General features: G+C 45.4%; 2 protein-coding genes across 2 annotated transcripts in view; one reads left to right on the forward strand and one right to left on the reverse strand.

Moving 5' to 3' along the window:
• Window positions 1–13,383, reverse strand: part of LOC146860818 (uncharacterized) — a 50,853-nt gene extending 37,470 nt beyond the window's left edge. The window contains exons 1-4 of the mRNA XM_085646471.1: window positions 13,253–13,383; window positions 5,602–5,811; window positions 5,395–5,508; window positions 5,252–5,274 (exon numbers count right to left, since the gene is read on the reverse strand). Of these exons, the coding sequence (XP_085502597.1) occupies window positions 5,252–5,274; window positions 5,395–5,508; window positions 5,602–5,811; window positions 13,253–13,383 (478 nt within the window). The remainder of the gene's footprint in view (window positions 1–5,251; window positions 5,275–5,394; window positions 5,509–5,601; window positions 5,812–13,252) is intronic.
• Window positions 1–26,231, forward strand: part of LOC146860813 (sperm-specific sodium:proton exchanger-like) — a 4,738,575-nt gene that overhangs the window by 2,563,326 nt on the left and 2,149,018 nt on the right. The gene's annotated exons all lie outside the window — the stretch shown is intronic.

A 26,231-nucleotide genomic window follows, 5' to 3' on the forward strand; every position in this document is an offset into this window, starting at 1 on the left:
TCCGAAGGCTGCAGAGGGGCTCAGCTCATGCCTGGGCACCCTCTCACATATAACCAAGCACCCTGCCTTCAGGATTGATAAGGCCTGCCATAGGGGTGACTGATAGGTGTCTATGTGCAGTGATAGGTGAGATATAGTGAACCTATATCTCAGTAAGGGGTGCATGCACCACCTTACCCAGGCTGCAGTAGAACTGTGGTGTCATTTTGGAGGGCTTCACAGGGGTGGCATAATACATGCTTCAGCCCCTGGTAGGCCTCTGAGGTACCTATGCCCTGGGTACATAGTATACCATATACTAGGGACTCACAATGGTACCCCAGAATCCAATCTGGAGTGTACCTCAAGTACATGGAATCAATTCAGAGAGGAAGCAGCTAGGCTGGGGTCCTGAATAAAGTCGAAAAACAGTGTTACAGCAGCAAAAATTGGGGGTAACCATAAGTGGCAGAGCCTTCTCTCCTACATCCATCAAACGGATGCACTCAGCCAGCAAGAGACTCAGCTGGATCAGGGTTGGTTCTATGATCCCTGGTCTATCTGCAGTCCACTGGATTTAAATATCAGGGGCTGGCTCAACCTTCATCCTCCAAAGAAGTTGTACCCTTGAGCTGAGTATTAGCAATGCCCATTTTCTGCTATGATCTCAGAAACACAAGGTGCCTTCAAGGCGTAAACAATATGCACATATAATGAAACAATGATTTTTGTCTTCAATGGAACGCCTTCCCAGGGCAGAGTAAGACAACACACGGTTTATGCTGCCTTGCCTTACTCCAGATTTATGGAGCCACTCAGGGCCACGCAAAGTGGCCTTGCATGGCTTCATAAATCACATGTACGGTTTGCGTCGCTCTTGCGCCACATGCGTAGTGCAACAGCGACGCAAACCGGCTCATAAATAGGCCCCTAAGAGCATTACAAGAGAAAGTATGTTTCATGGCACACATTTCTCTTCTAATTTGGAACGGGCAATGCAGGGCAGGGCAGGGCAATTCTTACTCCTGAGGTCTATGCTTCCTCCTTCTATATATAGTGTTTTGCCAGGTTGTTTGGGGTATTCATAAGTAGTGACTTGTAGGTGATAAATGCAGGTTTATATGTGCAGCTCGTAGCTTAAAAGAGGTAGCCAATTAAGTAACGCAAACTCTGAAAAGATGAGTCAAGCAGCAGAGTGCAAGACTACTGTCATGGTACAAGATGGACTTTTACTAGGCCGCTGTGTAGGTCAAAATCAGTATTCAATTCTGGATATGCCCATAGCTTGGACTAAGTTTTAAAATTCACTATTTGACTGCCGAATGATTCTGAGATGGTGTCTGCCCCCTTAGCGTTGCCTTTAAATGGGAGTCCAAGTTTGAGTTTTGACTCTAGGATAAGACCAAAGGACACAGCGGAAGAGAGAACTTTTTGGTGTGACGCCTATCAGTTACCAATTCTGTTTGTTCAGGTAAGAGAACAAAGGGGTTGGAGGGAGACGTTTACATTTTTGGGGTGGCTTGGTTTGGTTCTGTTGCCTGATATCTCAATAAGAGCAAAGTGAGCCGCGGGCCCCGGAAGCAGCAAGACTCATTGCTTAGAGAAGGTAAACACCAGGGAGCCGGGCACTCGCTGCAGCATCTCCCGACATAGACAAGGAAGCTTTCTGACAAAAGCTTTCAACTCTCCAAAACGTGTGGCTTCAGCGGTCATGATGTCTCACGGAGCGAGAGCAACCATGGCGAGTAGGCGGGACAACTTGCAAACGCGTCGTGTAGTCTGGTGACTAGTGTGGGGATAGGAGACGGTGTCGAAGGCTGCTGATAGGTCGAGTAGGATGAGGGCTGTGGAGTGGCCTTGGTCCAGGAGGGTGCGGATGTCATCTGTGCAGGCGACTAGGGCGGTCTCTGTGCAGTGGTTGCTTCGGAATCCGGATTGGGACGAGTCGAGGACAGCACTCTCTTCAATGAATCCTGTCAGTTTCCTGTTGACTGTTTTCTCTGCAACTTTGACTGCAAGCAGGGGAATTCCGGGGGGAGGGAATTCTGGGGGGGAATTCCTGGGGGAATTCCAGGGGGAGGGGCCACAGGGGCAGCAGCGGCAAAAGGCGAAAGGAACAGACAGGCATGAGAAAATAGTGGTGGAATTAGAGCAAGACACAGATGGGCACAATAACAGTGGCACAACAGGAAAAAATTAAGACTAAAAAGGCTGAGAAAGGTTACGGTGGTTCCAGGCAGTCTGGTCCCAGTTAGAGCAGGCAGCAGGCGCAGGAGCGGACAGCAGCCTCGAACCTCCCAAGGAGGAGGTCGGGGTCTGGAGGCAAGAGTCAACACAGCAGAGCAGCGGAGAGAGAGTGGACCTAGACAGAGGGTCGGAGGACTTACTCTTTGACCTGTGCCTAATGGGAACAGTCCAGTCCGAACTGCCAAGCCAGGTCCGCCCTGGACTGAAAACAAGCATCCTAAGACCGGTTTCGGGGTTTCACTCCTCATCAGCCAGGCTAGCTTGAATCCAGTGGCACAGTGAGCCTGGGACCCACGTCTGGGTATTCCTGGCACACTTAGAGTGATTCCAGCAATGTCATTTACATGATCACATACCCTTGAGAACTGCAGTATATAGAGATGACAAGCAGGAAGATCAAGACAAGAATTTGTGAGCACTGTAGTAACATCAGATGCACGCGAAATACCACAAAAATGACTGACCACTTCGCAAAAACAGGCCACATGACCAATGACCTAAAACGGGTGAAAATAGGACAACTAGACCCACAACCAGGTGACACCTAGAACTTTCTCCTAGAGAAGGAGCAGAGATGGATTCACCACTTTTCTACACACCGACAAGGTTTGAACAATGATATAACATGGAACTCAGTAAACCTTAGAAGATAAAACTATCTTTGTTGCCAAACTCACCTTGGAGAAAGAATCTCTTTTGAACAGGGGGCCTGGCTTCCAGAGGTATGACACAGCTACGCAAACAATATTAATTGACCAACACTTGGTTCACTAACCTCCCCCTCTCCCCCACTAGACGGTGATACATATAATACCTTGTCTTTGTAGTAATAGCTGGTAAGAACGTCTTTCTCCTGGAGTGTGCCAAGCTTACCACATGCAGCTGAGCAGTAAAGAGTAGTTACTTACTCCCTCTACTTGCCTTTTACGTCCAACCGGGACCGTACCTGTCCCTCCAATAGAATGTAGCATATACCATTCACCAGCTTTCATGAGATTATGTGGAAGGATAGAGTTAATCTACCACTAAACGTAAGAGGCTGGTACCCCTTAACCAATGGGAAGCCTCACTGCTTCATCATCACGTCGACATGCACCGCACGTCGACGAACGAGGAAGCAAGGCTTACAAATACAGCCACCAGGACCGGAGACATGCCTTTGCCAGGGTCCCGGAAGAGACGTCTCTCAGGTTACGAGGCAGGCGGCTGACCTTGATGCAGTGAGTAGTAAAGGAACAACCACCCATCCTATACTCACAAACCTTTGCTGCAACCATGACCCTTGTTTCTCTCATGTCTTTATCCTGATTTACATTAATGGAGTGTAACAAAAGGCACCACCTCCCGCCAGTATCATGTTACAAGAAATACTCGTAGTTTAAGTAGATGGTACCAATTTCTATCACACTTATAATTAACATACGCACTGAGAATCCTAAATGAGATGTCCATGCGCCATCCTTGTTTTTTCCTGCCTATTTATCCGACATGTCGGTACAATGTGGTGTGCAATTTTTTGGGTGAACAGGCTAATTGGTAGCCCGCTGGCACATCTAATGAGCTCATACTTTCATTATGAATGTTTGATTGAGAGGCTCTGTCAAAGCTCTGGGCACCTTTAGATGCACAAGGTCTTCATAGATTACTGAATGCTCCTTGCATCCAATGTTACAAACTGCATGTCAGACTATGCGATTGCATCAATTTGTAGACAAACAACACTGGCATGGGAGTGGATGCATTGAGGATTTGTCACCACCACCATGTGCATTTTGATGCTGTTAATTACTTCATGTCTCGTTTTATCTTGCAGAATTTATTTTAAATTGACGGTGAACTTCGTAAGTTACGCACTGATTTCACCTATGCACACCTTAGTGAGTGTTTATAGTTCACAAGAGCTATGGGCAAACTCACCCTGAGCCATTGGTCCTGAAGAAAGCCAATCAAATTGGAGCATATTGTAGTCTCTGCAAAGGGTTTTTGAAGGTGCAGGTCAGTGGCGCTCAAGCAGGCTAACGGTGCAGTGTACTAAGGGAACGAAGAACAAATGCTTCACGGTGCAACCAGGTCAGGGGAAGACCCAAAACCCCTGTATAAGTTATGAGCTAAAAGCCCATAACAATACAATCACAAAACAAGTCCTGGGCACACATATACAGTATACAGTTGGTAAAAAAATGAAATTATAAGGAGGTCGACACCAGTAGTTCCATGAGAGTTGTTTTATGTGAGTAGTGTTTTGTTAAAGAAAACAACGCCAGCTGACACGTGTTTCGTCAACAGGTCACTCACTACCTGTGACTCTTCAGGGCTGGGAACAATGTAATACAACATAATCAAAATTTGGAAAACATAATGTCAAAAGGGTACGCAATGTTCATCAGTGTAAATGGTAGGGTGACTTCACACAACACCCTACTAACCGTGGCAACCCTAAAGAAACCTGTTCATGAAAAAAAGGCTAAAAGAAAAGTGGCTTGCAGCTGGATGTTGCATGCTTCATAATATATACATCCAAAGAAAAAACTCTCCAAAACAAATGTCCCTTTGGAATGGGTTAAAACATGCTAAGATTCGGATTAGAACGTCATCATGACAAACGGAACGCGTGACTGTTTGACTCGAGCAAGTGGGAGTAACACGACCTCATTCATGCGTGAGCGTGCCATATGATGTCAATATTAGTACAAGTAAACTTAGAATTAAATCAAAAGTATAAATGTTCCAATTCACGTAAAACTTGCTGTAACCACAAATTAAATTTCACTGAAAGGATACTGACCCCTAGCACAAAGGGGTATTATGAGCCCCCATGGTTGCGCCACTCCACATAATTAGAAAGTGAACATTGAACTTCAACTAGGTGCCAAATTTGCTGATGTGTTAAAGTAAACAAATGTCAATATCAAAGCGAAATCATGTCAGCAGCGTGGAGCGGGAAAGCGGCCGAACAGAGTTTGTGAAAATGGCATGCACGTCATGGAGGTCGGAGGAAAAATAAATAAAGGAGGTAATGTTTTACCTGATAAATGCGCTTGCGTGCTTCTGAGGTCGAGAAAGGAGAGATAAAAAGAGGCCTGCAATAAGTTGCAAAGCCACACTAGTGGAGGCCAAATAGAAGTAAAAAAGTGAAGTGAAAGTGAGATAAAGGCTGGGGAAACTCACCGATGAACCTGTGATAATTCCGACCAGGTCAACGTGTAAAAGTATGAGCCGCAGAGGGGGTAGTCAAAATTTACTAGTGTCACACGGGTGGGTGCGTCCGCATCTTGGCGGGGCCTGCAAGAAAGCGTGAGCATCGGTCATTATTAAGTACAGGGAAAAGGAGCCGACAAAACTCCAAAACCGTGTGGGTAGGAGTTAGTTAATTACCTGAAAGTGCAGGGTCCAGCCTGTGCTCGTCTCGCCGTGGAGAATGGGAGGCCGAGTGTATACAGGAGGTGGTATATATCGGAAAAAGTGTAAAAACGCTGGAGCGCTAACCTTAGTGCGTGCCGGTGAGCACAGGAAGTGGTGTTCAGAATGGGTAACGAGTGATTGACAGAAATGGGGTGGAAAGGTAATGTGAGAAAACACTGGAAACTGCTTAACAGCGGATTACATTGGTCATGATTAGAAATACACAAAGATGAACCGACGTCACAGTCTTGTAGTCGGTGGAAATGAAGCGCGTGGTGCGCATGAATATCACTAATTGATAACATATAGTGCATCACATAATAATATCTTGGGATTATTTACTAGCAAAAATGCATGCAATAATTTCTAGCATTTGTATAAGGGTGTAGCATGTATATAACCTGACACATTGATATATTACAGTCAAAATAACAGAAAGGATATTTCGGATAAAAGGAACCAAAACAAAACAAAGATGACACATGATATTATGACAAAGAGATCAAAAGGAGAGCTATAAAAATCGGTCATAACGTAGTCATGGTAGTGTATAGAATAAAAAGGGTTGAGAGGACTCATAGAGGAAAAAGGCAAAACTAATGCGGGGATTCCCTGGAAAAAAAGGGCAAGAATGTACTGAAAGTGGTTGTCGGTCATGACTAAGCTCATGAATCAGTAGCACTTAGCGTTGAATGAAAGTGAGACAACAACAAGATCAAGGAGGGGTCTTAAGTGCCCAAGAAGTATTGTAATTCATGGTCGGTGTTCTGGCCATATCTCACAGTGTGTAGGCGCATGATCCAGGTAGCCTCGAGGCGTCTAAGTCTGAGTTCACAATTTCCCCCCCTTATGTTAGGTTGGGCAATGTCAATACCAAAAAAAGACAATCTTTTGTGAGCAACCCGCGATGGGCATGACGTCATATGTAGAGCCATTGGGTTCCTGGCACCTTGTTGGTGAATGGCTCTGGCGTGTTCGCTGATGCGGTCTTTTAGGGCCCTGATGGTGCTGCCAATGTATTGGCTATGGCAGGTGCACTGAAGCAACTTACACTACAAATTTAGTGTTACAGTTAATGTTCACATTGATCTCATAGTGACGTTTGTGGTAGCTCTTGAATTCCTTGACTCCATTCTGTGTCCATTTGCACACTCCACAGCACCCACATTTGTGAAACCCTTTAGTGTGTGGTGTGAACCAGGAAGCGGTGTTTGCAGAGTGTGGAACAGTGGGACTCAGTCTATTCCTCAAAGTCCTCCCACGTCTGTATGTAATTAAATGCTTGGTGGTAATGTTCTCACTCAGTGTTTTGTCAGCTAGTAGGACGTTGCAATGTTTTTTGAGGCTCTTTCTGATCACTATGCTGATGACATTGTAGTCTATTATCAGCCAAGTTTGTGGGATTCGAGGTGCTTTGCGGGTCTTAGATCGGAGTGTGTTGTCTCTGTTGGTTTTCTTTATTCTGGTTGCTGTTTTGTTGATCGTGTCAGGTTTGTAACCTCGTTTAGAGAATCTGTCCTTCATGTCTGACAAGCAGTTAAGGAATTCAGTTTCTTCGCTACAATTCCTTCGTGTTCTCACGAGTTTACCATAAGGGATGGACTCTATGTGATGTGCAGGGTGGGAGCTGTTCCCATGAGGAATAGCATTGCAAGCGGTCTCTTTACGATATAATCTACTGTGTAGAAAATTGTCTTTGACATAGAGTTCTAAATCTAGGAATGTAATGAGGGATGTGCTGTGGCTGCACGTGAACCTTATGTCCATGTCATTAGAGTTTAGGTGGTCACAAAAGTCAAATTGGAGCATATTGGCTGAAACATGTAGAGCACTTCACTTTTTTGGGATGTTTGAGACCATATATTCCCACTCACATGCAATGACTCTTTTTTAACCCTACGCCAGGGACCGCATAAAACAGCTTTTGGTACCCTGGAGGTAGTTTTAAAATTCTCACTTTCAATTTAATTACTTCCCCACACAAAAGCAAAACCAGCTCCACTGTAATCAGGCGTCAAAGCACACCTGGGAGACACTCGGCCCCCTGGGTGGGAACCCAATGGTGAAGCATGCCACCAACTAGGTTGGTCAGTGAGGGTTCTTTTAAAAACCTAAGACATCTTTGATTACTTTCGCTCTCTGGTTTAGTAAAGCTGAATTTTGAGCTTGTTCTCTTTGTTTGTTGAAGGGGTTTTAAATGCCAAGTCAACATAGCAGTGTGATGCTGTATCCAGGCTGCAGCAACCTGGTCCATGTTTTAAGGTGCTACTTGAATGGTGGTACTATGGGTACTGCAGGCCCACTGGTGGCATTTAATTTACAGGCACTGGGTATATTATATACCACTCTACAAGGAACTTACAAGCAAATTAAATATGCAAACCAGGTGTAAACGAAATATACCATGTTTTAGGGAGAGAGCATAAGTAGTTTAGCACTGATGAAGCGCACAGAGTCCTAAGGCCAACAAAAATAATTTCACCAAAAAGTAGGAGGAGGAAGGCAAAACATTTGGGGATAACCCTGCAAAGAGTGCAATTTTCCAACAGGGGGCAAAGCAGCAAACTGGGGACAGGGGCACAGAATTGTGCTGCAGAAGATTGAAGCCATTGTAAGCGAGGGCACATATGGGCTGCCAGTAGAAGAGGACACCTACAGGTACTTCAAGGCCCTGACAGGGTGACACACAGAGGTGCTGGGTTGTGCTGGTGACATAGGGACTGTATGGGAGGCTGGAGGAACGCAGAAGTGTTTCAGCAGGACGGAGTGCCAGCAGAGACTGGGTTGCCGGCACACAAGGTCTGCTAGGGGGATGGATGCACTACAGGGTTGGAGAGGCAAACAGACAGTTGCAGAACAACAGCAGTGCATAGCAGCACCAAGGGCTGCAGGAGAAGGTGAGGTGAGGCAGGAGATATAGATTGGCAGGGACACATGGAGGCACATAGCTGTAAGGGAGGGACACACAGAGGAGCTTCATAATGAGCTGGCTTGAGACATCAAGGGGCTGGAGGGGGCAACGAGAGTTGCTGCATGGCCATTTGTGGTGAGACAGGGTGACTCAGGGAGCTGTAGGGGAGAGAGAGGCAAACATAGATCCATGGGTTCAAAGCAGGGAAAAAGGAGAAGCAGGAAACACACAGAGGAACATCAAGGGGGAGATAGACAAACAGAAGGACCGCAGGTGGCAGGGCAGAACACCAGGACTATACTGGGCAAGCGCTCATACAGAGGCTGTAGCAACCTGTTGGAAGGTCATACAATGGGATTGCAAGAGGTGCTTAGAGGAGTTGCAGATGGGGCAGGGGCTGTATAGTAGGTGTAAGAGTAAACAAAGTACTTGTAGGGGGAACAAGCATTGGTAAATCCATGAGGATTCGCCTGTGTGATTAATAATATAGTTCTTTAAGTTTTAGCTTGGTGAGCAGTTGTGCAATATAAAGATTGAACCAAGACCACACAGCGTGTGAAAGTGGTAAAGCCGATCTTAGAACCACGTGCCCTGATTCTCAAGTAAACAATACACAAGTACTGTGCAGACTGTGCAGGCTAAACCTAAAAAGATTAATAACCACTGCTCTAGAATTTTACTCCGTGACAGGTGCATGCAGATATGAAAAGTTCAAAATCATTGTCCAGCTTAGAACTATGTGAACTGTTAGGAATTTACACAACCTAATTTTCAAATGGCTTGTGAGTTGTGAGGCAGGACAGGGAGACTCTGATAGTATACCCCCCCGACTTCTTACCTCGGTATCGGGGGAAGTCTCCCAGAGCCTCGTCTCACAGATTCCTAAAAAAGGACTACCATTTTCCTATGCAGGCAAAAGGCGGAGCAGCAGGAAGCGAGAGCCAATCAGGCAGAGAGAAGAAGATCACCGGTTGCAGAAGTGATGAAAAAGGAGACGAAGACTGTAGGTGGAGAGAGAGAGAGACCCAGAAAGACGCGGAACGAAAGCGGCTGATAGCAGAGAGGTCAGAGTGTGCTGGGAAACCAGAAGAATATGAACCTAGGAATGAAGATGCGGGACCCAGGGATGAGGATATCGGACCTGACAGAGCCTCGGAAGAGTGGAGCGCGGAGTGGTGGTCACCCGTCGAGGATGCGCACAAGTCGCTGCAACTCAGGAGAGTGGGGAGGGGTAGGCGGGTTTCACTGAAAGGAGGGAAAGGGAGAACCGAATGAGGAGGACGCATAACTGGAGCACACTTTTACCACACTCGTTCTCACCCAAATTTCAGTCTGAATATTTCCTCCCCCTCCCATTAGTGTTGACGTACTGATGCATGGGGGTAAAATCATCGAACCCAAAAGAGGGTCACATAGTTTAATATAATTGGATCCATTTCAGGATGAAACAGTGCAAAATCTAATGCTAATGTTTTCTTTTCTTCAGCCTTGGAAAATTAAGGAGAGAAAGCGATAACGAGTGGAAATAGATAGTATTTTTCTTTCTATTTTTGCTCTCTTCTTTCTTTACACTCATATATATATATATATATATATATATATATATATATATATATATTCACTGAAAAAACCATAGGTTTCACACATGTTATAGTTAGTGGAAATTTTACTGATAAAAAACCAATGAAATTGCCCCGTTATAGTTAGCGCAGGCAACTATAACTCACGCGACCACAATCCTCTGCTGATGCTAATACTGTATTTAGACACTTATTTGCCCATGTCTTCTTCCATACATTTTTAGCTATACATATATTACAAATATTTTTTTTTCATAAAGACACATATGTCATCAGCAGAGGATTGCGGTCGCGTGAGTTATAGTTGCCTGCGCTAACTATAACGGGGCAATTTCATTGGTTTTTTATCAGTAAAATTTCCACTAACTATAACATGTGTGAAACCTATGGTTTTTTCAGTGAATTTGCAAGGTTTTTTAAATGCTAATTCCTAACTATAACGTGTGTGAAACCTATGGTTTTTTCAGTGAATTAGTACGGTTTTTTAAATGCTAAGTTTTTTTCCCTTATAATAAGCCCTGTACATTTGGTGGCCTACGGCCACCAAAAGCACAGGGGGTGGGGTAAGTGTGGATAGTGTTTTTTTCCATTGTAATAAGCCCAGCACATTTGGTGGCCTTCGGCCACCAAAAGCACAGGGGGTGGGGTAAGTGTGGATAGTGTTTTTTTATTTTTATTTTTTTACCGTACGCTTACCGTAAGCGTACGGTAAGCGTACCCCGCGAAATTGCCGAAAAAAAAATAAAACCGTTTTTGCACTTGGGGGATGTTTGGGGACTCCCTCAACATGACTATGTGGGAGGGAGTTGTCAAAACAGCCCCTTTACATGTTTTTGGGCTTCCGATTTTAAAAATCTCTCTCAGTGCGAGAGACAAAATGGCGGCCGCCGCTTCCTGGTTTCGGCCGATTCGAATGTTTACTAAGATCTAAGAGCCAATCAGAATCGCGCTCGCGCACGCCACCGTACGCTTACCGTAAGCGTACGGTAAGCGTACCGTAAGCTGGCTCAGATATATATATTGATTTAAAGGCTATTTTCTCAGAATCTACTGAACAGATTTACACCAAACCTACAAAAGGCACTTCCTTGACCTAGGGACTACCTCTCTGCCAAATTTCTAGTAATTCTGTTCAGCCGTTCGGGCTGTAGCTCGTTCTAAAGGTCCTATGGAAAAATGCATGGGAAAAACGCGTTTTGGGACCCCCCTTTTATCTCAGCCCCCGCTTGACGGATCCCCCCGAGACTTTCAAGGTAGGAGCGGAGCGTAGCGCCCCACCTATTTTGAGAAATTCGCGAGGATTCGTCGACCGGCGCCAAAGTTATTCAAAATAGAATGTTGAGGTTTTCCTATGGAAACGTGGTCCTAACTATAACTACCAACTGGCGACCGCCAGTAGGTAATATATATATATATATATATATATATATATATATATATATATCAGGCTCGGTGGGGATGGTCCAACAGTTAGGCAGCACTCGGACGCAAAGTAGCTTTACCCCATTCGCTTTTATTCGGTACATCAGTCACGTAAGGCCGGTGATTCAAAAGCAGCAGTCCACACTAATGCATTTCGAATTTAATCTTCTTCAGAAGGTGATTGCAGGACTGAGGGTAAAAACACCACAACTTCCATTGCATTTATTAACATCGTGAGTCCTGATTGGACGCCTTAAGTAAGAGTTCACGTTGGCTGCTGGGAGGTGAGGTTCGATGTTTGTGCTGTCATTGCTCCAATTTAAGACTCTGTATGAGCCCCGGAACCGTGAGTGATTAAATCCGTCCTTTGCGCCCCACATAAGGAAGCCCCTCTTGATTAGGAGCCTCATGGCCCCCGTTTCTTCAGAGTGGTGCTCTCCCTGCGGCAGGACAGCCGCATATATATATATATATATATATATATATGTACATTCACTCCTTCTCCACTTGCGCAAGAAGTCCATGGACACTCCTGTATGCTTAATAAAGATTTTAATGGCTCAAGCGACGCATTTCTGCTTCCGCCTTGATCACGCTCACAGAAAGCATTCCATTTTTCATTTCATATATACAGATTTTAGGATAATAAACATAGAAAGTGATCACCCAAATAGTGCTATTTACAATGGTGATAATCATGGCGGCCATTTTAACACAATGCAGACTAATGTAATCATCATTATTCTCTTTGCATTTAATTACTATGCAAGTAATTGTAGCCTACGCTCGAAGAGTCGGTTTATGCCACATTCATAGATCCTCCATATTAGCCAATGGGACCAATAAAACATGTTAGCAAATTGCGTACGATGCCCACCTGTATTTATACCGGCTTACTACCCACCATCATATATATTACAACAATCAGTCACAATGTTTGTCAATGCATATTGTTGAAGAATACATCGGTAATCAGTTCATCAAATTTAGCCAAAGTGGGCAAACGGACACATTATTCTGAATAGATAAGTAGAATTAATTCGATCCCATGTGTGCTTGCCTCCGGGATAAGTGATTTAACATCCTGCCCCAGTGGGCAAATAGTCCCTGTCGAGGAGAATAAAAATTGGTGTACACATATTTAAATAGCCGCCAAGTTCAAAAAAGAAGAAGTGCCAACACTGACAAAAATAGATAAATATTACGTACTAAAATCCAATCTTTAAAAAAAGGAAAGAAGACATCAATAACGATTCTAGCACAATCTCATAAGACACAATTAATCATATAAATGATTAGCCAATTCTTCGCTTGAATTTAAGCCTGTAGGTACCCAAGTTTCAAAATCAATTATGTATTTTGATTCAAGTTTACGTAATGAAAGTTCACGATTGCCCCTCTCACATTGTTGGCTATTGCATCAATTACAACCATTTTTAAAAGTCTTTCATCTTTTAAGTGGTGTTCAAAAAAATGTCTGGCTACCGGGTATGATTTGTTATTATGTCGTATAGCACGAACATGTTCCAATACTCTTTTGCATGGGCAGATCAGTGCATAAACACAGTACGTAGTATTACATGTATATGAATTTTTTATAGAAAACTTTCTGTTCGAACCAGGGAATGAAATTTCCATACAGTCCTCACTGTTGCTGCAGGCCTTACAATTTCTACAGCACCTGAAACCCAGGCGACCAATCCGGCCAAACCTTGGCACACTCGTGATCAGATTACAGCTCAATTCATCTCGTAAAGAGCGATTTTTCTTAAAAGTAATCTGGGGACTGTCTTTTAAATTTTTCTTCAGGTTCTCATCAGTCATTAAAACATGAAAGTGCATGCCAAGTATTTTACATACATCATGAGCTTGCCCTGAAAATGTAGTAATGAATCTTAACGTTTCAGAATCATGCTGTCATCGTACTGGGTGTAGCAGTTCATTTCTCGTTACCTTCTCGACTCTTTACTCGCCTCAGTTATTATCCTCTGATTGTATCCACACTCCTCAAATAGTTTACACATAACTTCCTTTTCAACTAGGTAGGCAGCCTCTGTACTACAAATGTGTTTCGCACGCAGTAATTCCCCATACCTTAACTCTGATCAAATACAGGCATCAAAATACCTCAAAACTGACAAATCAATTGTAATCCACCAACAGGACAAGGGCGGTAATGTGGTTGTCCTTGACAAAGATAACTACTTAGCGGAAGGGCTGAGACAATTGGCTGATGCAAATTGCTATTGTATTTCCAACAAAACAGCAATATGCAAATCCAACACGAAATATGGGGAAATGCTGGTGGAATGGGGGAAAGGGGGCTAATAGAGTGGGATGAGTATAACTACTTAAGACGTTCCCATCCAAAAATTGCTGTACTCTATTTATTGCCCAAGCTGCATAAAGATCCACTTAATCCACCAGGGAGGCCTACTGTCTCTTCAATTTGGTCATTGATAGAAAATACTTTGAGATTCATTGAAGATTTGCTGAAGCCCATGCGCGGCGGGGGACTTGGCTTTACATATGGTAATAAAAAATTACTTTATGTTTAAATAACCCTTGAAATGTACTGTCGGCAGTGATGTCATAAATGATGTCATAAAACATGTCATGAGTGATGTAATATGTGAGATCATAAGCAGTGCATAGCGTAGGCAAAAGTTATAGTTAGCTTTGCTAACTACAAATGATGATTTTTTTTGTTCAAAATGTTAATGCTGTCACTGACATATTTACCGCACTGTGAGAGAAGGGTATGCCGTTCCTCCTAGTCAGGGGAATTAGTGTGAAGTGTACACTTGCCCCCAAGATTGAGACAAAGTGGGGGATAATGTCTAGACAGCCTGGGAACTAATAGCAAGTGTTGGGTAGGGGAACCCACACTGGTGGAACTAAAACCCTCACACACCCAGCAAGCTAGGTGTCATGCTTCATCATCTGGGTTTTGCTCCTCGTCGGGTCGGCGCTGCAATTCCCAACGGGCACCCAAAGATGGGGCTCTTTAACGGAGATCTTTTGTTCCTTGCCGAAGGTTGAGTGCAAGTGAGGGCCAGGTAAGTGTAGACGTTGGTGAGTGTATTCTAAAACAGGGTTGGTTAGTCTGAATAGTGAGTTTTATTGGGTCAGTAAACCACCCTATTAAAAACAAGGTGAGTGGCGGTAGTCTGGACACAATGAGTCAAGGACTAACTCCGCTCTACTCAGATGGTCAACATGTTTCTTGCCTCATGGTCAGGGGGATCCAGCGGCAATTCATCAGGCCCAGTGAAAGGTGAACTATCTACAAAATGTGAGGGTGTAAAACAGGATATTAAACTATTGTGTTTAGTGCCTGGATAAAACTACCCTAGGGAAGTGTCTAGAAAACTTAACACTTCCGCATTGGAATGGCCTAAAGGAAAAGGAGAGAGGAAGCAAAACAGGCCAGCACAGAACATTAAAATACACTTTGTCATTTATATACATAGTAATCTGGAGCCAAGGACTCCTCGTATGCATGTCCAATACACGTAGCAATTGCGCTCGAAAGGAGTGATCATGCATAAGTGGATGCAGTGTGAAGAAACGTGTCAAGTGATACAAAAATCCAATACTATCTGAATTTACGTCACGAGGTCTGACAATGCTCACCTAAGGTTTGAACTAGTGCCGCTCCAATCGGTGCGTGGCGAGCCTCTTGGGATGGCGTGATAGCCTACTGTAGATAGTATTATAAACCAAGAGACTCAACCAGGTAGGTGTATACATATAATACACCTGCTTAGTGCTAGGTGTTGTCAAAGGAACTGGTAAGCAAGGTCCCCCGGTACCCCGGTCACCGGGAAACACCGCTCGGGGAGCGAACCAACCCCAAAGCCAGGAGTACCGCCCAAGGAAGAACCGGCACAAGACAGCGTAGGGGTCGGCCAGCCACAACAGCAGCGGTCAGCCGTCCACCGGCGTCTGGGGAATCCCAGACCGTTCGATCTTAGTAATGCTAACCGGGTGGTAATTACTTACGGTTCTGTTGCCCAAGGGTGGTTTGCAAACCTACCCCGCTCCGCCGAAACCGGGAAGTGTGATTCACTTTCCAATGCTCGAATAAGAACTGGTCCGGTCAAGTGTAGGCGAGCTCTAATTGGGCGTCTACAGTCTGACGACTAGTGTCGGAAGCCCCGCCCACGCCGAGTAACTACGGGCGCCATCTTGGAATGGGGTGCCGATGCAGCATCAGGTCGTGATTTGTGTATCTCAGTGGCCAGAAAAGGTCCCCGGGAAGAGTAATGATCTCCATTCTGCCCTAGTCCTATGTTATGTGGTTAATCAGTTCGATGTCTGCTTGAGAAGTATAAGACTGAGTTGTATGCAACGTGCACCGGACCAGGTCATTCGGGTTGAACCAGGCTACTCACGGGGTTACTGTTGTGTTGGTCACGTGTCAGTGGTGTCCAGATGATGGTGTGAGGTATTAGGGGATCACTGTCGTATCAGTAAGTAACTAAGTCCGCTAACCCCCAACCTTTTTTAGGCAGAGGCTGGGGCAGAGGAAGAGGGCGAAGACGAGGAACACAGCATGTCCAGTGGCAGGACCAAGCCCAGCCCCCGATGGAGACCCGGAGCCAACGCAGGGGCAAGAGGACTTAGTCATCAATCTGTCGGATAGACCACTCAATAGCGTTGAGCTACGAGTGATTCGCAAAGGACTGGGTTTTGTACCCACCCCAAGGGTAGACAAATTCAGGGAAGCATGCGAACTTCACAGTTTCTTTAGAAAGATTCGCCTAAAAGCCTTTTTTCAAAACGAATCTCCGACAGATGCAGACAATACAGACACTGGGCTACATAGACCTTCCACCTTCACCCCCAGTGCGGGCATGGTTCCCCCTGAGGTCCTGACTTTTGAAAAGGCCATCCTCAAAGATCTAGCCGTGGCACCAGACAGGTCATCTTTTTACAACCTCTCTAAAGAGGAAATGAATGCAGCCAGGGCTCTGGCTGATGACCACTCGATCACAATTAAACAAGCAGACAACGGTGGTGCTACAGTCATTCAGTCCACCCTTGACTACGAGAGAGAATGTCGACGGCAACTATGTGATCGGAAATATTACACACCTATCACAATAGATCCCACGCCAAGATTGAAGAACGCCATTAACAGCCTTACCCTTGAGGCAGAGACTAATGGCTGGATCACCAAGAAAGAAGCAGATTATCTTAACGTGCGTGATCCTGTAATACCATATTTTTACACGTTGCCCAAAGTCCATAAAGGAACTTCACCAACCCCAGGCAGGCCCATCGTGTCCGGGATTGGCTCTGTGCTTGAGCCGTTGTCCAGATTTGTAGATCACTTTTTACAACCCTTGGTCCAAAGAATACCATCCTACATCAAAGACACCAGTGACATCCTAAGAACTATTGAAGGGTTTGAACCGAATGGGGACATTACCCTACTGGTCACTTTAGATGTGGAGGCGTTGTACACTAATATCCCACAACAAGCAACCCTCACAGTGATCGAAGTGGCCCTTCGCAATGAGGATTGGACATCACCTACACCTGTGTCCTTCATCATGGACCTAGCATCCCTGGCGTTAACGGAGAATTTCTTTGAATTCCGGAATGAACTGTTCCACCAATGCCAAGGGACTTCTATGGGCAGTACATTTGCCCCTAGTCTGGCTTGCCTCTACATGGCGGCATTCGAGGAAGAGATCATCCAGAACCCCACTAATCCTTTTGGCGATAATCTGATCATGTGGAGACGCTTTATAGACGATGTCCTCATCCTTTGGAAAGGATCGTGGAGTAGATGTGAAGAGTTCTGTCAATGGATTAATGGACAGAACCCTTATTTGAAATTTACCAATCACATCTCTCCGTCACACATTGCTTTCCTGGACCTAGACATTAGATTGGCTTCTGGGGTTTTGACTACCAGCCTTTACAAAAAACCAACAGACAGGAACAGCCTCTTACTGTACAGTAGTCACCATCCCAAGGCATTGAGGGATAACTTACCTTTCGGTCAGTTTCTCCGTGTGAGGAGAAATTGTAGCTCAGTGACGGACTACAAAAAAGAGGCAGATATCCTAGCAAATAATCTAAAAGAAAGAGGGTATCCGACCAATACTATCACAAAAGCCATGAAACGTGCTAGGAATAACCCCAGAGAGGCATTACTTGAGACCAGGACCAGGGAACAAACTGACATCCTGACCTGTGTTACCTCGTTCACCCCCTCCTCTAATACAATGAAAAAAGTGATTAAAAAACATTGGGGTATCCTAGCTGCCGGTAACCTCTCTTTTCCTCAACCCAGATTCGCCTTTAAAAGGACTCAGAATCTGAAAGATATTTTGATCCATACCAGACCTGCCAGAAAAGAAACACAGAACCCCCAGGGTACTCTATGGGGGCTTCCACCTGTCATTGGACACTTTCCCTGTGGTAATTGCACGTCCTGTAAACAGACGATTACTACCAAAGAGGTGATTTTGTCTGACACCCTAACCTGGTCACTGGCACGCCATACTAATTGCAATTCCACCAACTGTATTTATCTATTACAGTGCCCTTGGACATTAAACTACATAGGGATGACGACACGGGCCATAAAAACACGCATCACGGAGCATAAAAGTAACATAAGATGCTTGAAAGAGACCACAAAACTGTATTCTCATTTTAAGAGTCTTCACCATACACCAGACTCCCTGAGATGGGTCGTTTTGGAGTCACATCCAAGAATTACAACACAAGCTCTTTTTAGACTAGAACAAAGATGGGTGCACAGACTGGCATCTGACACGAGAGGTCTGAATGACGATATACCATGGGGTACTTTAACACACTGATATCCCTACACCCTCTCCATTATTGTCAATAACCTTACCACCCCTGGGAGACTAGGGGCGGACTTAGTTACTTACTGATACGACAGTGATCCCCTAATACCTCACACCATCATCTGGACACCACTGACACGTGACCAACACAACAGTGACCCCGTGAGTAGCCTGGTTCAACCCGAATGACCTGGTCCGGTGCACGTTGCATACAACTCAGTCTTATACTTCTCAAGCAGACATCGAACTGATTAACCACATAACATAGGACTAGGGCAGAATGGAGATCATTACTCTTCCCGGGGACCTTTTCTGGCCACTGAGATACACAAATCACGACCTGATGCTGCATCGGCACCCCATTCCAAGATGGCGCCCGTAGTTACTCGGCGTGGGCGGGGCTTCCGACACTAGTCGTCAGACTGTAGACGCCCAATTAGAGCTCGCCTACACTTGACCGGACCAGTTCTTATTCGAGCATTGGAAAGTGAATCACACTTCCCGGTTTCGGCGGAGCGGGGTAGGTTTGCAAACCACCCTTGGGCAACAGAACCGTAAGTAATTACCACCCGGTTAGCATTACTAAGATCGAACGGTCTGGGATTCCCCAGACGCCGGTGGACGGCTGACCGCTGCTGTTGTGGCTGGCCGACCCCTACGCTGTCTTGTGCCGGTTCTTCCTTGGGCGGTACTCCTGGCTTTGGGGTTGGTTCGCTCCCCGAGCGGTGGTTCCCGGTGACCGGGGTACCGGGGGACCTTGCTTACCAGTTCCTTTGACAACACCTAGCACTAAGCAGGTGTATTATATGTATACACCTACCTGGTTGAGTCTCTTGGTTTATAATACTATCTACAGTAGGCTATCACGCCATCCCAAGAGGCTCGCCACGCACCGATTGGAGCGTCACTAGTTCAAACCTTAGGTGAGCATTGTCAGACCTCGTGACGTAAATTCAGATAGTATTGGATTTTTGTATCACTTGACACGTTTCTTCACACTGCATCCACTTATGCATGATCACTCCTTTCGAGCGCAATTGCTACGTGTATTGGACATGCATACGAGGAGTCCTTGGCTCCAGATTACTATGTATATAAATGACAAAGTGTATTTTAATGTTCTGTGCTGGCCTGTTTTGCTTCCTCTCTCCTTTTCCTTTAGGCCATTCCAATGCGGAAGTGTTAAGTTTTCTAGACACTTCCCTAGGGTAGTTTTATCCAGGCACTAAACACAATAGTTTAATATCCTGTTTTACACCCTCACATTTTGTAGATAGTTCACCTTTCACTGGTCCTGATGAATTGCCGCTGGATCCCCCTGACCATGAGGCAAGAAACATGTTGACCATCTGAGTAGAGCGGAGTTAGTCCTTGACTCATTGTGTCCAGACTACCGCCACTCACCTTGTTTTTAATAGGGTGGTTTACTGACCCAATAAAACTCACTATTCAGACTAACCAACCCTGTTTTAGAATACACTCACCAACGTCTACACTTACCTGGCCCTCACTTGCACTCAACCTTCGGCAAGGAACAAAAGATCTCCGTTAAAGAGCCCCATCTTTGGGTGCCCGTTGGGAATTGCAGCGCCGACCCGACGAGGAGCAAAACCCAGATGATGAAGCATGACACCTAGCTTGCTGGGTGTGTGAGGGTTTTAGTTCCACCAGTGTGGGTTCCCCTACCCAACACTTGCTATTAGTTCCCAGGCTGTCTAGACATTATCCTCCACTTTGTCTCAATCTTGGGGGCAAGTGTACACTTCACACTAATTCCCCTGACTAGGAGGAACGGCATACCCTTCTCTCACAATTACCTCAGGGCTTGTATGCTGGACCTCGTTAAACATAGCCCACCTGGTTTTATCTCCTTCGCTTGATTGTGATTTATAGCGCGGCTGACAACCGCAGGAACGTATTGAGGTTACCTACAGTATCAATTGACGCTGGTAGGCCCACTCCTAAACACACTAATCACTAAACTTTGGGTTAGTGGCCATTTTTTCCTATACTCCACATAATGGATGGAGAATTAGGGATTAGTTATGGCGAAGATGCAGTCACTGACATTCTCAGAACACCGTCACTCCTAGGAGCAGACGGGAATACAGCAAGCGTGTCCTATTCGGATGACTGGTCCAACTTAGTCTCCCTCAAGAAAGAATGGCTCAGAATAACAATGCATGGGGCAGTAATGACTGAGTACCTCAGGGCTAACATCGCCCCTAATGGCCTGATTGTTAATATTTTCCCCAGATTATTTCTGGAGGATCCCCCATTTAAGAAGGATTGGTCCTCAGTTTCTTGGAAGTGTACCCGAGATCCCCTGGTCCTGATAATCAATACTGCCAAGAGACTTGCTGATGCCCTGTTAATACGTATACAAGCCGCTGAGTCTACCATGAAATCTACAGTACCTAATAGTACCTTCAAATCAAGTTGGCAGAGATCAACTCAGAAATAGCAGAGAACAGAGAGTACCTTCTAAAACAAAAGATTGCCAAACTGCAGAAAGATATCTCGAGGTTCGATAAAGAAAAAATCTTCCCCTACCTGAAACCTGATTTCGCACCTAGTAGGAGTAACTACTCCAGTGATGAGGAATCGAGTAACAACAGCAGGAGGGACTCCAATAATAGCAACTCGAGCTCTGGTAGTTGGGACACCCCTAACCAGAGGAGAAAGAACAACCGGACTTTCTACAATCGAGGGGAATCAATGTTCCCTGGTCCTCCACAACCCCAGTTTTGGCAATATCCACTGTTTCCACCGTGCCCTCCCCAATTCTACCCAGGGGCTAACCCCCAACCTTTTTTAGGCAGAGGCTGGGGCAGAGGAAGAGGGCGAAGACGAGGAACACAGCATGTCCAGTGGCAGGACCAAGCCCAGCCCCCGATGGAGACCCGGAGCCAACGCAGGGGCAAGAGGACTTAGTCATCAATCTGTCGGATAGACCACTCAATAGCGTTGAGCTACGAGTGATTCGCAAAGGACTGGGTTTTGTACCCACCCCAAGGGTAGACAAATTCAGGGAAGCATGCAAACTTCACAGTTTCTTTAGAAAGATTCGCCTAAAAGCCTTTTTTCAAAACGAATCTCCGACAGATGCAGACAATACAGACACTGGGCTACATAGACCTTCCACCTTCACCCCCAGTGCGGGCATGGTTCCCCCTGAGGTCCTGACTTTTGAAAAGGCCATCCTCAAAGATCTAGCCGTGGTACCAGACAGGTCAACTTTTTACAACCTCTCTAAAGAGGAAATGAATGCAGCCAGGGCTCTGGCTGACGACCACTCGATCACAATTAAACAAGCAGACAGAGGTGGTGCTACAGTCATTCAGTCCACCCTTGACTACGAGAGAGAATGTCGACGGCAACTATGTGATCGGAAATATTACACACCTATCACAATAGATCCCACGCCAAGATTGAAGAACGCCATTAACAGCCTTACCCTTGAGGCAGAGACTAATGGCTGGATCACCAAGAAAGAAGCAGATTATCTTAACGTGCGTGATCCTGTAATACCATATTTTTACACGTTGCCCAAAGTCCATAAAGGAACTTCACCAACCCCAGGCAGGCCCATCGTGTCCGGGATTGGCTCTGTGCTTGAGCCGTTGTCCAGATTTGTAGATCACTTTTTACAACCCTTGGTCCAAAGAATACCATCCTACATCAAAGACACCAGTGACATCCTAAGAACTATTGAAGGGTTTGAACCGAATGGGGACATTACCCTACTGGTCACTTTAGATGTGGAGGCGTTGTACACTAATATCCCACAACAAGCAACCCTCACAGTGATCGAAGTGGCCCTTCGCAATGAGGATTGGACATCACCTACACCTGTGTCCTTCATCATGGACCTAGCATCCCTGGCGTTAACGGAGAATTTCTTTGAATTCCGGAATGAACTGTTCCACCAATGCCAAGGGACTTCTATGGGCAGTACATTTGCCCCTAGTCTGGCCTGCCTCTACATGGCGGCTTTCGAGGAAGAGATCATCCAGAACCCCACTAATCCTTTTGGCGATAATCTGATCATGTGGAGACGCTTTATAGACGATGTCCTCATCCTTTGGAAAGGATCGTGGAGTAGATGTGAAGAGTTCTGTCAATGGATTAATGGACAGAACCCTTATTTGAAATTTACCAATCACATCTCTCCGTCACACATTGCTTTCCTGGACCTAGACATTAGATTGGCTTCTGGGGTTTTGACTACCAGCCTTTACAAAAAACCAACAGACAGAAACAGCCTCTTACTGTACAGTAGTCACCATCCCAAGGCATTGAGGGATAACTTACCTTTCGGTCAGTTTCTCCGTGTGAGGAGAAATTGTAGCTCAGTGACGGACTACAAAAAAGAGGCAGATATCCTAGCAAATAATCTAAAAGAAAGAGGGTATCCGACCAATACTATCACAAAAGCCATGAAACGTGCTAGGAATAACCCCAGAGAGGCATTACTTGAGACCAGGACCAGGGAACAAACTGACATCCTGACCTGTGTTACCTCGTTCACCCCCTCCTCTAATACAATGAAAAAAGTGATTAAAAAACATTGGGGTATCCTAGCTGCCGGTAACCTCTCTTTTCCTCAACCCAGATTCGCCTTTAAAAGGACTCAGAATCTGAAAGATATTTTGATCCATACCAGACCTGCCAGAAAAGAAACACAGAACCCCCAGGGTACTCTATGGGGGCTTCCACCTGTCATTGGACACTTTCCCTGTGGTAATTGCACGTCCTGTAAACAGACGATTACTACCAAGGAGGTGATTTTGTCTGACACCCTAACCTGGTCACTGGCACGCCATACTAATTGCAATTCCACCAACTGTATTTATCTATTACAGTGCCCTTGTACATTAAACTACATAGGGATGATGACACGGGCCATAAAAACACGCATCACGGAGCATAAAAGTAACATAAGATGCTTGAAAGAGACCACAAAACTGTATTCTCATTTTAAGAGTCTTCACCATACACCAGACTCCCTGAGATGGGTCGTTTTGGAGTCACATCCAAGAATCACAACACAAGCTCTTTTTAGACTAGAACAAAGATGGGTGCACAGACTGGCATCTGACACGAGAGGTCTGAATGACGATATACCGTGGGGTACTTTAACACACTGATATCCCTACACCCTCTCCATTATTGTCAATAACCTTACCACCCCTGGGAGACTAGGGGCGGACTTAGTTACTTACTGATACGACAGTGATCCCCTAATACCTCACACCATCATCTGGACACCACTGACACGTGACCAACACAACAGTGACCCCGTGAGTAGCCTGGTTCAACCCGAATGACCTGGTCCGGTGCACGTTGCATACAACTCAGTCTTATACTTCTCAAGCAGACATCGAACTGATTAACCACATAACATAGGACTAGGGCAGAATGGAGATCATTACTCTTCCCGGGGACCTTTTCTGGCCACTGAGATACACAAATCACGACCTGATGCTGCATCGGCACCCCATTCCAAGATGGCGCCCGTAGTTACTCGGCGTGGGCGGGGCTTCCGACACTAGTCGTCAGACTGTAGACGCCCAATTAGAGCTCGCCTACACTTGACCGGACCAGTTCTTATTCGAGCATTGGAAAGTGAATCACACTTCCCGGTTTCGGCGGAGCGGGGTAGGTTTGCAAACCACCCTTGGGCAACAGAACCGTAAGTAATTACCACCCGGTTAGCATTACTAAGATCGAACGGTCTGGGATTCCCCAGATGCCGGTGGACGGCTGACCGCTGCTGTTGTGGCTGGCCGACCCCTACGCTGTCTTGTGCCGGTTCTTCCTTGGGCGGTACTCCTGGCTTTGGGGTTGGTTCGCTCCCCGAGCGGTGGTTCCCGGTGACCGGGGTACCGGGGGACCTTGCTTACCAGTTCCTTTGACAACACCTAGCACTAAGCAGGTGTATTATATGTATACACCTACCTGGTTGAGTCTCTTGGTTTATAATACTATCTACAGTAGGCTATCACGCCATCCCAAGAGGCTCGCCACGCACCGATTGGAGCGGCACTAGTTCAAACCTTAGGTGAGCATTGTCAGACCTTGTGACGTAAATTCAGATAGTATTGGATTTTTGTATCACTTGACACGTTTCTTCACACTGCATCCACTTATGCATGATCTCTCCTTTCGAGCGCAATTGCTACGTGTATTGGACATGCATACGAGGAGTCCTTGGCTCCAGATTACTATGTATATAAATGACAAAGTGTATTTTAATGTTCTGTGCTGGCCTGTTTTGCTTCCTCTCTCCTTTTCCTTTAGGCCATTCCAATGCGGAAGTGTTAAGTTTTCTAGACACTTCCCTAGGGTAGTTTTATCCAGGCACTAAACACAATAGTTTAATATCCTGTTTTACACCCTCACATTTTGTAGATAGTTCACCTTTCACTGGTCCTGATGAATTGCCGCTGGATCCCCCTGACCATGAGGCAAGAAACATGTTGACCATCTGAGTAGAGCGGAGTTAGTCCTTGACTCATTGTGTCCAGACTACCGCCACTCACCTTGTTTTTAATAGGGTGGTTTACTGACCCAATAAAACTCACTATTCAGACTAACCAACCCTGTTTTAGAATACACTCACCAACGTCTACACTTACCTGGCCCTCACTTGCACTCAACCTTCGGCAAGGAACAAAAGATCTCAGTTAAAGAGCCCCATCTTTGGGTGCCCGTTGGGAATTGCAGCGCCGACCCGACGAGGAGCAAAACCCAGATGATGAAGCATGACACCTAGCTTGCTGGGTGTGTGAGGGTTTTAGTTCCACCAGTGTGGGTTCCCCTACCCAACACTTGCTATTAGTTCCCAGGCTGTCTAGACATTATCCCCCACTTTGTCTCAATCTTGGGGGCAAGTGTACACTTCACACTAATTCCCCTGACTAGGAGGAACGGCATACCCTTCTCTCACAATTACCTCAGGGCTTGTATGCTGAACCTCGTTAAACATAGCCCACCCGGTTTTATCTCCTTCGCTTGATTGTGATATTTACCGCACTATAATGTTACTTTAACCTTTGGTTTTTTTTCAATAAAACTCGAAAGTTTTTGTTTTTATATATATATATATATATATACCAAATCCTGTTCTCTGCATTAATGAACAGGTACCGACACAGCTGGGCTCAGTGGCAAAGTTTAATGGCACCAAAGATCTTGATGCGTTTTGGCAATTTAACTGCATTTCTCACAATCTTTTTTTTTCATTACAAAAGGTGTCTGTTTATTGTACATATGACTGAGAAAATTATAAATTTCCCATAAACATGAAGAAATACATACAGCGTCAAATCTGAATTCAGCAAATCTCAGAACTTTCAATTACAAGACCACGTGATGAAAATTAATTGTGCTAATGTAAATAAAAACCATAATCAGAAACAGATGCGTGAAAATACATGTTTTTTGTATACTACCAAATTTCCCCCACTCTGAAAAACTTACTAATATAACAAATCAATGTTTGCATGGCAGCAGCATAATTCCATGCCCGAAAATTGGAGAAAAAGTAGTGAATTGAAATAGCATGCAATATTATAATCCAAAATGTGTTCTCACCCTTGAAGGGATACTAAATGTCACTAATAGCTTCTTGGGTAAAATCCCTGGTGGGTGGTCACAAACAAATTAAAGTTGTGTACCACTTTATCACACCCTCTCCCATAATTTAAATGATGGGGCCCAGGGAATGGGGTCCTTGAGGCCACATATGACCCAGGGAGGACCGCCACATTCCCCCTCCCCTAAAATAAGGTGGTGGGCCCCGGCCAATAGGGTCCCCGGGGTCAAAACAGGCCCAGGGAGTGGGGCTGC

Source organism: Triturus cristatus, chromosome 3_1, assembly GCF_964204655.1.
Source record: "Triturus cristatus chromosome 3_1, aTriCri1.1, whole genome shotgun sequence".
In the NCBI taxonomy this organism is placed as follows: Eukaryota; Metazoa; Chordata; class Amphibia; order Caudata; family Salamandridae; genus Triturus; species Triturus cristatus.